We start from the raw sequence: 15,199 nt of genomic DNA on the forward strand, positions 1-15,199 counted from the left end.
ACGAAGAGTCATGATTATTACCACGTCGCTACCCTTATCCTCCTCATCAGAGCTGTACCAGACAGAGAACTCCAAACCCCAAGCTTCCCTGGCCTAGAAGTCCACTTACATGGCTTGCTTAGGGAAGAAGCATCAAAATTATAAATCTAAAGAAAAATCAAATGACTTCATTAAAACATAGAGCAAATACAATTTTAACAAAATTGAACTTATAAAAAAATTGAACTTGATTTCGACGGTACCAGGGAAAAGAAAGAGCCCATCACTGCTTCTCAGCTGGTGTGCCCAGAAGCGATTTTTTGGGAAGCCAAGGAGTGACAAGGAACAGGGCTATAGAAAGGGCACAACCCGGGGTGGGGCCTGTCCCTCCAATCTTGTTCTTTCCGCTAAGAGTCCTTCTCTTTGCCTGAGCCTGGGGAGTCCAGTGGCCGGGGAGGAGAGGGCCCATGCTGAACCACATGGACCACGTTGTTTGCTCTGTGCCAGGGCCCAAAGGGGACTTCCACCATTGCTCGCCATCTGATAGGAGTGGCACCCATCAGAGCCCACAGGCCAAACCTCCCAGCACTGTTTGAAAACCACCCCAAAGACCTATGTTCCAGCGATCTTCAATAATGACATTCTCATATCTGAGAAAACAGGGCTCCTTGCTAGCAAGCAGATGTCCTATACCCAGGCCTTCCTTGCTGATCCTTCATCTGGGTCTTCGCTCCTGCCTTGCCCCTGCCCTCAGGGCCTTTCCTACTTCTTCCCATCTTTATAGGCCTCCTGCATTCTCCAAGGCTCAGTGCAAGTCACGCCTGAAGTGCCCGACCCGCCCCTACTCCCCATCCCATCAGCCCACCTGTGGCTTCCCTGAAGCCCCCAGCAGGGACTGTCGCTGCACCCCCCCCCCACCCGGCCAGCACGGGGATGTAACGTCTCACACCTGTCACCTGCAACCCTGGATGCCACTTCAGCAGCCCGGGTTCTTCTTCTAACCCCGAGCCGTGCAAGCTGTGGGCCCTCCAGAAATGCGTACAGGGTAGAAGACCTGATTCGGTGGCTGTGAAATAAGCCAGTGGTGCTCAAAGAAGATTTGGGGCTAAAATAAAGCACATGTGATCCTGCGTGTTTGTAAAATCATTTTTCTAGTGGAAAAGGCTTATGGCATGCTTTTATCACTTAAACTGTGTGTTGTCTTTCTTCCCACAGTATTTTACCTCTGCTCACCATGTGTGGAAGAGCAGCCGGGTCGTCTGTGGGAGAGGTGGGAGCCAAAGTCCAAAATGATGAAGTCGAGCACAAGAAGATATTTTGAGCTCTAACGACTAAAATACATGAACTGTTTTGGGGGGAAAGGCATGCATAATTCATCAGTGTTCCACATGGCTTTTTCTTCTACCCAGAGCCCTGCTCACTCGGATGAAAAATACAGATAATACACGGGTACATGCCACAACTGACTAGATTCAAAGATGCTCTCCTGTTTCCTAATGGAAAAAGATGCAGTAAATAAAGAGCGTGCGTAATAGATTATCAAGTTTTAATCATTTTTAAGGTTTTTCTTTTGGGGGGAGGAGGCAGGATCCTGCAGAAGGCTTTGTATTCATTAAAAAACAATCAGAATGGGTGCCTGGGTGGCTCCAGGTTAAAGCCTCTGCCTTCGGCTCAGGGCATGATCTCAGGGTCCTGGGATCGAGCCCCACATCAGGCTCTCTGCTCAGCGGGGAGCCTGCTTCCTCCTCTCTCTCTGCCTGCCTCTCTGCCTACTTGTGATCTCGGTCTGTCAAATAAATAAATAAAAATCTTTAAAAAAAAGATGGTGTGAACAAATTTAAGAAAGAGAACATTGGTTGAATGGTCTCTTTAAAGTTTAGTGATTCAGCTGTACCTTGATTCCCAAGTGCTCTTGTTAGGATAACACTTCTGTATAAATGCTCAAAACACATCTCAGAAAGATTGGCTTAACGAGGCGGAGGAGTATAGTAATCACAACTAAGTCTGTCTATCTAGTAGAAGCTGTTTACATTTTGGTAATAAATTGAACCTAGTAATCTTGAAAGAATGGCCGTAATTTTGCTTCCTTGTCTCTCTAGTTCCAAGCAGACTGGTTTTTTACCTCGCTCACTGATAGTTTTAGATATCTTGATGTATAGCCTTTAGAAGTCATTAAAAAATAAACAAATGAAGCCCCTGTTACTCCAACTTCATGCTGTGATCATTCCTCATACCTTATGTAAAGCAAACATCAAAAGTCAGAGAAAACTACTGATGACAAACACGACAGGTCTCCCGTTCTCGCAAGCCAGAAAGTTGGATTAAGAGCCACTCTTCTGATGCAATGCTGATTATTTATTTGAAGACGGTAACATTCCTGTTTTCTGCAATTAACTATTTTCTTGAAGAGCAACAGGCATAGAAGAATCACACATCTACGGTGATTTTTTTCAAAGAAAACAATTAGTACCCATATCACAAAAGCTAATTCAGATTAATTAAAGAACACCCACATCAGTTAAATATAATACTTCCTCTTTCACTTAACTCACTGTACACAAAGTGTTACTAAGAAGTGTTGGGCTTCAAGATAATAAAAAATGACAGTTGAAGGGTCTGGAGCTTGGAAGAAAACTTTAGGGTCTGTAACCATTTTAATTGTATATAATTACAGAGAAGGAAGTGGAACAATTTAATTTCGGGGCCTTCATGCTATTAGAAGGGCTAATAGAACAGTATCAAAACTGGTTATTTAAGTAAAATTGTAAGAAGCTGTTTTTCATTCCACGATAGAAATGGAAATTAAGTGGCATGTTGAATAACTTCTGTGCCATCATACCCTTGATGTGATATAACAGTAATTCAAGATCTGGTGGAAATTGCTGGTGGAGGTTTAGAATAACTAAGTGAAATACACTGTTGAAATATGTTTTACTTTTTGATTTGGAAAATACATAAAAGTATGATGAAGAAAATACAAATCCACCGTAATAAGTATAGAATGTCTCTAGAAGGAACCAGAAGAAACTGGGAAGGGTTGTGGCAGTCTGGGGTATAAGGCTGGGAAGAGTCCTAGCTTCGACTAAATACCTTTTATTATGTTAGAGTGTCGTTTTTTAAATTAAATTAATTATGTCTTTAGGAAATGACTCATAATTTTACTAAAGAATGAAGGGTTAACACTGGAGCATACTCCAATATTTTTCTATAGGCTTACCTACATTTCTTCTTTAACAAAATCTCAATCAGTGGGTATTTTATAACCTGATATAATCTGAGATTTTTCCCATGTTATAAAATATTCTTCTGAAGCTTGATTATTGATAAATTAACCATGTGCATTTGTGGGTGTATCCTTTGTTTAACTAAATCTTCTGTTGTTGAGCATTTGACTTATCTTTCATTTTCCACTGATATAAATAGCTTTGCCATGAACATTCTTAATGCTGTACCTTCCTGATTATTTCCATAAGATATGTATCCTATGGAAACAACAAGAGTAGAGTTATGGAATCAAAATAAATTACATTTTAGAACTTTTGACACACCTTGGCAAAATCTCCAGGAAGAAATTCTCAGGTTACGCTTTGGACCCAGGGCGCGGGAATGCCCTTTTCAGGGCACACTGCCCAACACTGGAGAGACACATTTGGGTCTCGGTCTTCTAAAATTTTCTAATCAAAATTGGGACTTCCAAATAGCCATGAGTTTCATACATTTATTTTTTGTTCTGTAAATTTGAATGTTGTAGGAAAGCTGTCATAGTTTAATTCTATAGAATACATTCCTCCCTTTGGTACCTGGAATGAAGTGGGATGGGTCCTAAATTTCCCTCTCAAAAGTCAAAGATTTTACCTAGGCTAAAAAAAAACTGGTTCTCTGCCTTGAATCACTAAGTGTTCCAAACAACAGGTCCTGGAAATCCATCAACCATGTCTCTGTCTTTGGCACCAAGAGAGAATTTAAGACTGAGGCGCTTGTGCTCTGGCTAGGAATTCAACTTCTAAAGTTGCTGCCAGTTCACAGGGGGTATCGCTTCCCTTAATGGATTTGTCACTTCCTCAGACTGTCCCTTTAGAAAGGTGCAAAGACCAGCAGAATACCTTGGATAGAGGCTCCTTAAAAGACTTACCAGAAATGACACTCATCTGCTTTTTAGCGTAGAACTAAAATGTATCCTTTATAAGACAGAAGGAATGCTTATTCAATATAGATGAATTTTGAAATTACAGAAAAGCATAAAGAAAATAAATATTGCCTTTAATTCCACTATTCAGAGATAAACTCTGTTGATATTTCAGTATATTTTTAGTAACCTAATATAGAATCTTCTGCACATACACATTTTCTTATTTTGCAAACATGGGGTAATATTAGACTTGTGTTGTAAACTGCTTTTTCACTTAAAATATCATGAACTGTTTTCTGGGTCATTAAATATGTTACAGAAATGGTTTTGATATCTTTATAGTATTCTGTCACCAAGATATACTTTTTTACAGAACATCAACTCCCACTACTTATTTCCAAATTTATCTGTTAAACTAGAAGCTTGCTTACACATCTGTATAAGCTTTAGCAAATGCCCCAGGCAAGTAGAATGACTGCTGAATTAAATCTAGTAGCCTTTGAAAAGGATGGAGAAGGGTGAGGCATCTTTTTAATGTTCTATTAGTTACGGAAGAGAAAACTCTACAAGATGGGCAAAAATTAAATCTAGAATAATCTTGCACTTAAATTACTTCACAATTACTTTGAAATTCTTGCTGAAGTTTAAAGAAATTAACTCCCGAAATGATAGGCTATGCCTTATGGATTTGCTGAATGTGAGAAAGCCAATATGGAAGTTTAAAGAAATTAACTCCCGAAATGATAGGCTATGCCTTATGGATTTGCTGAATGTGAGAAAGCCAATATGGAATGCAATCAACAAGCCCACAGTCTCAGAAAAAGCCTCGTGTGAGAATATTAGTAAATTAATGCACATATATAAGTCTTAAGTAAAAATAAAATATTTTGAGTATAATCCTCATGTCATCTTTAACCATTCCCTACTTTAGCCAACTTTTTCAATGAACTGACAGATAGCCATTGTTCATTGCTTTGGATAAGAGGACTTCCAATCAATGAATAATCTTGTAGAAAAAAAATCTCTATAAACAAGATGGACGACTCCTCTAATTTTTTGCTGAAACAATGAAAAGCCATGTTGGTTCAAATGTACCACAACAGCAAGTCGAACAAGTGAACAGTGTAAGTGATTTATGGGACATATGGGCATCTACATATCCTTCTACACATGGTATATCTATACATGGACATTTTTCTTCTTATAAAACCCTTTTCCTGGGGAAACCCTGTTTCAGAAGACATATTCTGTTATCTGTCATTACCAAGGAAAGCTGCTTCTCATTTTTGGAGACACAGCTAATGTGTTAATGCTTAAAAAGTCTTCCCTTTGTGTGCATAGTGACAGGATTGAAGGACATTTGGATGTAAACAGTACTAGGGAAATGTCACATCAGGAATGATGGTATTCTTTCTTATTAGAAATAACCAAAACAACACCACCAACAACCAACCATGAAAATAAAAGGTTAGAGTACTTCCCATCTGCCTGTATCTCTAAAACATATGGCAGTCTCAGGTCATCAAAGAGGCCATGTTTTGTCAATAGAAACTCATATAGAACCTGCTGCTTATAGAAGGAATCAACATTGATTTGGAAAGTTGCCAAGTGATTGTGTGACGTGAGAAGCCTTTTCACAATTATAGCTTTCCAGACAATCATCACAGAGTGGGCTTCTTTTAAAGTTGTCTGAGAATATTGGTTATGGTTCCATCTTGAGCCTTTAGAAGCAAATCACTGATGGTTAATATGGTTGGGATAAGTTTTTCCTATTTATTATCAAGTTTGATTTTTCTCTTTAGGTTCTCTTTTTCTTGGCAGGTCATTTAATTATTTTCCATCTCCACAGTCAAACATCTGCTCCAATCCCTGTTCCACCCAGCATCTCCTCGCGTTCTTCTTCTTTCGGCTTCAATTAGAAGTTTGCTGATGGTAGTATCTCCGCTCAGATCTTGGACCTTGCAATTAATTTTAATCAGGCTTGTTAACACTTTTTTAATATGTAAGAAATAAGCAAATATGTAACTAAAAAGCCATTTATGTCTTTTATGAAGGTAACAAATATGCAATTAAAAACTCCTTCTCTCGGTGACTTTGCAATAAATTAACTTGTTTTGTCACTATTGTGCCTGTACAATGTCATTTTCTCTGGAGTTTTGACAGTCAGATTTTTTTTTATCCTTGGCAAAATTAGCAAGTAATATTAAGATCTAAGAAATGACAATTAGTTTGCGAATTAGGTGGGATATACAATGTGTTAATTATTGAGGGACCAGGCGCATGCAATTAAAATTTAGCATCCAGATAATGATAATGTAGTAGGCTTCTGAGTATCTAATGAAGTTGAAAATGTTCATTACCAACAAATTAATTCTCAGCTGCTTAACCAGTATTTAAAATGTCTATACAGAGGAATGGATCATGATAATCATTATTGTTCACAAATACAATAATAACACAAAATCTTGAAAGTCTAGCAGGACTCTTGTTTCATTGTTAAGCATTCTGTGCACACTGACAGGGGACCTTTCCAAAGACTCAGAAACATGGTAGCCCAGAAAGAGATCTTTGCTTCACTTAAAGCACTCTCTCAAGTCACCTAAAGATCAAAGAATGAGAGAAGAGGAAAGGCAGTTGAGATGGGACATGGGTCAAGGTACCCAATATTTGCCCTAGCAGACCCTTCATGTTTCAGGAGTGATTCAGAAAATGTCTTCTTCACCTAACTTAAATGTGATCCTCTTTGTAACTTGGAAACTCAGTTCCATGTGGATTTCCTACTTTAATAGATAGACCCAGTGTTCTAGTAGCTGGAGAGTCAAAGATAAGTTGTGTCTCAAGAGGAACCCTCATCTCGCAGAGGGTCAAACCCCAAAACAACTCATTACGTTACAGTGTGACAACTGCCATAACACAGAGACAGAAGTCTGACTTACAACCTTCAAAGTCCCCTGGTTGCTGAATGGGGAGCAGATTGTTGAGGCAGGGGTGGAAAGAGACAGAACAGCCAGGGTTTTGCCATGGACCATGAGAAAGATGGCGGCAGTCTACAGGAATGGTAGCACTGACGAGATGAAAATGGTAGGATGGTAGATATATTTCGGATGGAGAATTGTATCCAGGATTTGGCTTGAGAAACTAAAAAGATGTTGCTATGGCTATATGATTTGGGGAGGACTGGGAGATGAAAAGGGTTAGAGGGAAACTTCCAGAGTCCTACTGGGGTGTAAGATTATAGTGTCTACGGGAGAAATGAGTGAGGGTATCATGCAGGCACTGAAGTTTAGAAGTGAAGTGTGATTGAAGGTAGAAATTTGGGCACTCATCAGCATATAGATGGTTCCGAAGCCCCAGAATGGATGAGCCTACCTAGAGAGAAAGTGTAGAAAGAGAAGTGAAATCCCGGGAGCAAGCTCCAAGTAACACTGGGGAAATTCAGGGAACAAGGGGAGTTAGCAGAGGAGAAGAAACAGGTGCAGCTAGAGAAGTCTCAGGACTGATGAAAAGCACAGTATCACAGAAACCTCCAGGGGAGAGAGTTCCAAGGGGGAAGGGAACAGGTAACCCCATACCTGTGCTAAGGTTATTCAGTGGAGCCCTATTATAATGGCAATACATTAGCAATAGTCTAGAGGCCCATCATGGGAGATTGAAGAAATAACTTGAGATTCATCCATACAAAGGAATATTCTGCAGTTGTAATGAAATGATTTTCAAAACGTACTATTCAAAATTCACTAAGTGGGAAAAGCAAAGATCTCTAGTGCCATTTGTCAGAAAAAAAAAGGAGGGGAGTATGGAATTTCTGGAATATGTATTGAATATTTTTGAAAGATGCAAAGTAATCTAGTAAGGTAGTTGTTTACAGGATGAGGAACTGGAGGACTCAGAACCAGAGGTAGAAGAGATAAGATTGTTTTAATCTTAGTGGTGTAGCTTTTAGACTTTAAAATTTCTATTTTATGCTATATACCTTGACTAATCAACATCAAGAGACAATATTTCTTGGTGTTTATTATTATGTTGTTTTTCACTGTCTTTTATTTTCCAGAGTTGTAATACTTACATTGCTTTAAGACCACATTTACTACAGTCGTTTGGATAATTCCATGCTTAATTGGTTTCTATGCTCTCTGTTGGTCCTTTTCAAATTTTCATCACACATTGCCTCATTCATGAGGTCTCGCCTTTGCTCATCTCTCATTGGCTACAATATATGTTCATATAATTTTATCACCAAGAGTACTTAGTTGTTTATCTTCTGAGTCCTTTAATGTGTGAGAATTTCTTTCTGTTGCTTTCATACAAAAAGAACAGCTTGGTAGAGGCTTTAATGTAGGTTTTGCCCAAAAGAGAGCCTGAGATGAAGACTTGGGTGTGAGTAGCTTACTTGGGAGCCGTTCCCAGGGAACAGCAAGAAGGAAGCAAGGAAAGACAGAAGAAGAAAAACAATACGAACAATAAGGGAGGTATGATTGAGCTGGTGACCACTGTGGGGCAACTGGGGCTCGATGGGGACCCCTGAGGGAACATGGGGAATGTGTCTCAAAACTGTTCTGCAAAGGGTAGGAGGCTAGGGTGTTCAGCTGCCAAGTTCCATCTCCATTTGGCCAAGCTGCTCCCAGGAACATTAACTCTCTCTCACTTCTGGCTTCCTCATCCTTGGAGAAAGCCCAGAGGCAGGTAGCCCTCAAAATCGCTGGAAATGGAAAGCTGACAGCACGTCTGGGAACTGCCACCACAGGTGCCACACAGGTAGTTGAAATCATAGGCATCCAGAGAGAACCTGGTGCAGGGCAGAAAAAGTGTCTGCTTCGACTGATACCACAGAATTCTTCACAGGTCTTTTTACTCACAAACCTCTAGGAATATTGTTCCATTGCTTTATGGAATCTAACATAGCAGAAAATTCCAAAGCCAGCCTGACTTTTCTTTCCCATTCTAAGTAACCAAGAATGCTTTAAAAATTCAAGAAAATTAAAGACATGGATATTAGTCTCAGTCTTGGCAATTTTTAATTAATTTTACCTAGACACAGAGTACTCTTCCAATCTGGGGTTTCAGATCTTTCTTCAGTTCAGGACAGTTTTCTTCTATTATATCTCTGAATGTTTCTTATCTTACTGAGCAACTCTATTTAGACTCATATAGCTCTGTAATCTCATCTCCATAGCAATTATCATTTCTCTGATTAACTTCTCTTTGAACTTTCCTCTGCATCCAGGAGGTTTTTCTCAAGCCTAATTTCCACATCTGATAAAAATTGTCAACAGTGCCAGTCCTACTCTAAAATGATCATAACATCATTTTAAATTCTATTTTGGCATTATGTGTTTCCACAAATTTTTGTCTTACCTATGCCAACATGTCTTTTATTTTGGTCTCATTATATTCTCCTCTTTCATATAAGTACTTTTTACATTCTTCTAAGGATTTCATATCTAAACTGCATCTCTTCAAATATATGTTCATCATTATTGCCTGCCACGTATCACATTTCATGAGTCCCCTGTTGGGTTTTCTGTTTCGAAGCGGGTCTTCCCAGGCCTGTGATTTGTCTCAAATAAGCAGGGATGGAGGTGATACATTCTCCTCGTATCTGCTCCTTGGTTCCCTGAGTGCTGTCGGAATTGTCTTCATATTGAAGGTAAGAGGCTGGCTGAGGTTGATTGGTAGTGCCATTTCAGTGATTCATTAGTGTCTGGGGTTGAGGAGGGGATCAAGGAGCAGGCAGGGGCATCAGGGCTGGAGCAGACCCAGCAGGGAACTTTGTCCTTCACCAACTTTCCTTTCAGGCCCTGAACAGTCTACTTTAACCAGACACTGGGACCAGCATTCTGCACCTGCTTTTCCCCGAGAGCTTAATGTGGCACTGTCTGGAAAGCTATCCCTTCCCGGAGCATAGATCCACTCCATCAAGGCTATATATATCCTTCCTACTGGGTAGGAACTGGAAGGTTGGGAGGCTGCCCTTCCAATTCTGAGATATACAATTCCCTACTACTTTCTCAGTAAGTGGAGCCAAGATTGAGACAGTGGGACCTACGCCCATGCTCGCCAGCCTGAGAGGCAAGGCCAGTTTCATGGGCATGTCACCTGTGCGATCACACAGTCCTCTGCTCAGAAGGACCCTATGCACAGTCCTGCTATTACCATCTTGAAATTCTTAATAATTTTTGAATTAGGGTCCCAGTTTTCATTTTTTCATTGGACCCCACAAATTACATAACCAGTCTTGCTCAGAAGTTTTTCCCTGAGGTTTATGGCAGAATGGTGTCTGGTCCTCTACCAGACCGATCACAGACCCCTCAGATCCCAGTCATCCCCGTCAACAGCATTAAGTGGACAGTAAAGAAGAAGAGAGGTCAGTAGAACAAATACCACCAAGAAGGGTGAGAGGCAGAGTGGGTTTGACCACATGAATCCACAAAGACAGGATCAAGCAGTGGTACAACCACTAAGATGCTGTCGAGGATCCAAACTGTCTAGGCCAAGCACCGTTCGGTTCTCATACTAATTCACACAGTCATTCTCCAAAACCCCACCAGTGAACTGTGATGGGCTGTTCAAAGGAGGCTCTTACAATCCTGATTTGGATTTGAGTCCCTCACTCCAGTGCTTTATTCCATTTTCTATTACTTTCCTTGAGTATCATCGTACCCCAGCCTTCACAAAATAAAGCTTGACGGAGAGATACAACAAATTTGTGCATCAGATAATCTACGAGACCATGACCTTGCCCTACTCTGAGAGTCATAACTGAGCAAGTTCAAATCCCTCTGAAAAACCAGAACCTACCTTTTTAATAAAAGCCTAGCAAATGGAGGTCATGTTATCCTGCCAGCTTAATAAGCTGGTTTATATTTATTTGCTCCTATGAATCATTTGTTCTAATAAAAAGAATATCTAACAAACTGGATGCTATGATGGGAAGATGGCCTCTCACTTGGAAAATAAATGTCAAGTCTTCACCTCAACATTTATTTTTGGTAAATGCTGAGTCTCTGCCTTGGCATTTAAATAGCAGCAGGAAAACTTAATCAGACCACTGGAGGGTTCCAGGACTGGCTGGAGAGAACAATTGACTTTTGTAGACTACGAAGTTCAAAGTGTAATGCCGACTGCTGTATATTCCCCGGGGGGTATACCTGGGGCAAGAGGAGGTGGGAATGATTATGCAGCCATTTGGACTTGTTTGTGCAGTTGAACCAAAAGAACTGACCTTCTTGTATACCTCCCTTTGTAGGAGAAAGAGCTCTGGGAGATCGTCGAACTCACTCTTTGTGTGTTCAGAGCCCGGGACTCCAAATGCCACTTGCACACACCAAGGCCAAATACACCAGCATAACCTGGAGAGCTGGAAATGGAAATCAGAGACATAAGAATGTATTGTCTGCATGACCCCTTCTGATTTATTCATTTCTGAGACTTCTTCACACCATGCCATTAAAAAAAAAAAAATACAACAAAACCAAAACACAGCAGCTCCTAATTATTTACCATGCTCCTAATCAACACGTTTCTCAGGTTGTTTTAAGCACTGTCTGTTCCAATAAGCAGAGGTTGTGTTCATGTTGCCTGGTTCAGAAATCAGCATCTGATTAAACCCCTGATTAAATCGTGTCCAGTGGGCAAGACCACTGATCACTGAACATGCCTTGTGCAGCTTCTCTACCTGGACGGTGGGAGCCCAGCAGCCTCTGAGCACTGCTTTAAGAACAATAGAAAGAACATGTTCCTCACTTAACCAGGATAGAAAGCCACCATTTTCATTAAAAACAAAAACAAAGCAAAACCCTCCACATGATACCCACTGATTCCTGGCTCAAGGAGAGAGCTCACCAAGGGCCTGGAAATGCATGGCCACGCCTCCTGCCCCAGCACCTCCCCAGACCACAGGCCACCACTTCTCTCCTGGGAGCAGGCGTGGCTTCCCGGGCACGCAGGTGCCACTTGCTAACCTGCAAACTCCAAATGACTGTCTGACAGATGCACATTATACAAATCTCCCTCGAGGTGCTGCCTGGAGTGCCTGCCCCTTCCCAGGGGCTCAGAGCTGTTTGCTCCCATCTGCTGCAGGACCCGGGGGCCTCATGGGATCACGATGGTTTCACTAGACTACCGCCAAGTGGATGCAGGCCATTTGAGAAATGAATTTTTACTTTCAGGGGAGCATTTTTGGAAACTCCAAAGGCATGGAGAGGCGGGGAATTTGGCAACGGGAATGAAGCCATTTTTTTCCCTTCCGTTGGCACGGGACTGTCGTAGAAGAGGTACTGTGGTATCAGCACGGCTCCGTGAAAGTGACTGCACAGTGAGAATCGCATGCTTGTCTCGCCCCATCCTACACACTGTGGCGTTCTCCATAGAATTCCAGACGGACAAAGTATGCAAGTAAATATGTTAACCCAGAAAGAATAAAAAGAAAATAGAACTATCATTTCCTAAGGGCAATGACGTGCCACCCACTGAGCTTAATATGATTGGTCTTTAATACTTTACAGATGACCCCACCACTCAGAACATGTCATCGATGATCCCAGACACCTGGCAAGTGGCAGTGTCAACACTGGAACCCAGATCTCACTACCCAAGGGCTCACACAGTCTTTGCTCATCTACTGTCTGTCCTGAGGATGGTGGCATCCCCTCTGCTAACTCTGGGCCTCATGGCTGTGTGACCTGAGCAGTCACCCTGTGCCCCACACTTAGAAGAGCCCTGAACTTGGCTCAACTACTCTGCCCTCGCCATCTCGAAATTCTTCATAATTTTTTAATAAGGATCCTCATGCTAGATCCTGCTAGATCCCCGACATAAGGCCACTTGAAGAACCCTTGTGACTCACATACCTTATAATTAAACCAATTCTGAAATAATTTTACCCTCGGTTTCTGTGTTTTTAACATCCAAGATAATTTCTTGTGAGCTTAGGTCATGACGAACCACCTGGAAGTCCTTTCTCTGATTTCCAGGAATAACCTAGCTCTAAAGAAAGATTCTGCAATAATTATCCTCTAAACCTCTCTATGTTAGAAATTATGAATAAGGGGTGCCTGGGTGGCTCAGTTGTTAAGTGAGCCGAAGGCACGGTCATGATCCCAGGGTCCTGGGATTGAGCCCCACATCAGGCTCTCTGCTCGGTGGGAAGTCTGCTTCTGCCTCTCCCACTCCCCCTTCTTGTGTTCCCTGTCTCTGTGTGTCTCTCTCTGTCAAATAAATAAATAAAATCTTTTTTAAAATTATGAATAAATGGAACATTAAACCTTAAGCACTTAGAATAGGACCTACTGTATAATAAGAGCTTAATACATATAATGATTTTTTTATTATTGTTAATGTTTTCATTAGAGAATACATTTAGGTAAAATAAAAAATACCATCACCAACTACCAGTCACCAAATATCCATTATTCGTTCTTCCTTTTAATAATAAAATCACTCCCCACCCCCTCATAGATTTACCCAGCCACAGACAATACTTACCAGCTTCCCTTGCAGCTAGGCAAGGCCACGTGACTAAGGTCTGGCCAATGGGATGTGAGCAGTAGTGACTTCCACAGCTCCTGGGTCATACCCCTTACAACGGCAACTAATTGGCCTCCAGCCCCCTTCAAGGGCTTGAAATGCAAGCATGGGTCTATTGAGCCAACCTGGAATATGTCATAGAGAGTAACATTCTGGGAGATGGTAAAGCCCAACCAAAAACATGCCAGAACCTTGGGTGAATTCATGGAACAGAGAAGCCTGCCTGCCCTGCACCTATCACCTCTGATCTGCTCCACTGGAGAGAGAATGAAGTATCTGGTTTGAGCTACTGATTTCTAGCATTTCTTTGTTATGGAATCATAGACTATACCCAACTGATACATGCCTTAAGCATGTAAGAGGTTTCTTTTCTTTTTTTTTTTTTTTTCCTTGTACAAGAAGTACAGTAGACTTCTCATGGCATACATTCAACTCCTTCTACAATGTCAGGATTGAAGTCTCTGTGATTCTCATGAATTACCCTCAGGAACTCATTGTAGCTTGAGTTATCACATCTGCATTTCTGAAGGGAAGGAGGAGGAAGAGAAGTCTTCCTGGAAATCCCTAGGGCTTGATCACTTCCATTTGATTGGCTGGACCATGTCACATGGCCACTCCTAGCTTGGAGCCAAGGAAGGTGAGTTTTTCATTTTCCTGCCTTTCTAATAGAGGGAGGAAAGGGAAGGAGGCTGGGATTGGTGTTGAGAGAGCCCTAATTAATAATATGATTCTTTTATAACAGTTATCAGAACCTTCTGGATGGTTTCTTGGAAATTCCTGACTTTTCCCAATCATGCTGCACCTTCCATCAAAGGTTTTGGTTCTAGCTGGAGATGGCCATTGTCCTAAGCACCCCAAGTAGAAAGCGATAAGCAGAGGGACCCCCCCAAGCCTGCCCCTCTCCAGCTAACTCTCTGCAAACATCTTTCCTTTGGGACTCGGACCGTGTCCAGACTCGTTGATGAAGGAGGCTGTGTCCTCTAAGGAAGTCAGAGGGCAAATGGCTAGTGTTCCGAGTCCATGAGTGGATCAATGTGTTGCTGTATCCACAAGGTTCATTCTCAGGCCCAAGAGAACTTTATGAGATCCTGGCATTCTTGCAACGCCCAGAATGGGAGCTTAATATGAGCTAAGCACCATGCCCAGCCCTTTTGAGGTACTGTTGCAGCTGATGCCCCCCAAAACCCTGCAAAGTGGACAAAATTATTTTCCAGACTCTTCAGATGAGAAAACTGAGACTCCGAGAGGTTTGGAAGAATCGAGTGCTATTTGGGGACATTTTGCTGTGAACTTGGCGCATGTCTCTATTTCTCTTGGAATGATTTTGGTAACAATTTAGATGGATTTTCAATGCTTTGTGGGTGTCACACGGATGTGTCTTCTGGACGGGACCCTGTGCTGAGTGTGGCCACCTGGCAGTTCTTTACCACAGGTCACATGGGCTGTCTCATTTCAGGAGTAGGGAGACGGCAGCAAGGAGGCATGAGGCAGACACATGTGGCTGGTTCTGGGGCTGTCTCCGGTTCTGACATCGGAGAGCATGTGGTTTCACGGCCACCTTCAGAG

The 15,199-nt window shown here is 41.7% G+C and overlaps 1 protein-coding gene across 1 annotated transcript in view; it reads right to left on the reverse strand.

Moving 5' to 3' along the window:
* LOC309859535 (uncharacterized protein) overlaps positions 1-15,199 on the reverse strand; it is a 77,311-nt gene that overhangs the window by 18,173 nt on the left and 43,939 nt on the right. Inside the window, exon 4 of the mRNA XM_082720269.1 lies at positions 11,387-11,465. Coding sequence (XP_082576395.1) covers positions 11,387-11,465 — 79 coding nt within the window. The remainder of the gene's footprint in view (positions 1-11,386; positions 11,466-15,199) is intronic.

Source organism: Mustela nivalis, assembly GCF_964662115.1.
Source record: "Mustela nivalis genome assembly, chromosome: 2".
Lineage (NCBI taxonomy): Eukaryota > Metazoa > Chordata > Mammalia > Carnivora > Mustelidae > Mustela > Mustela nivalis.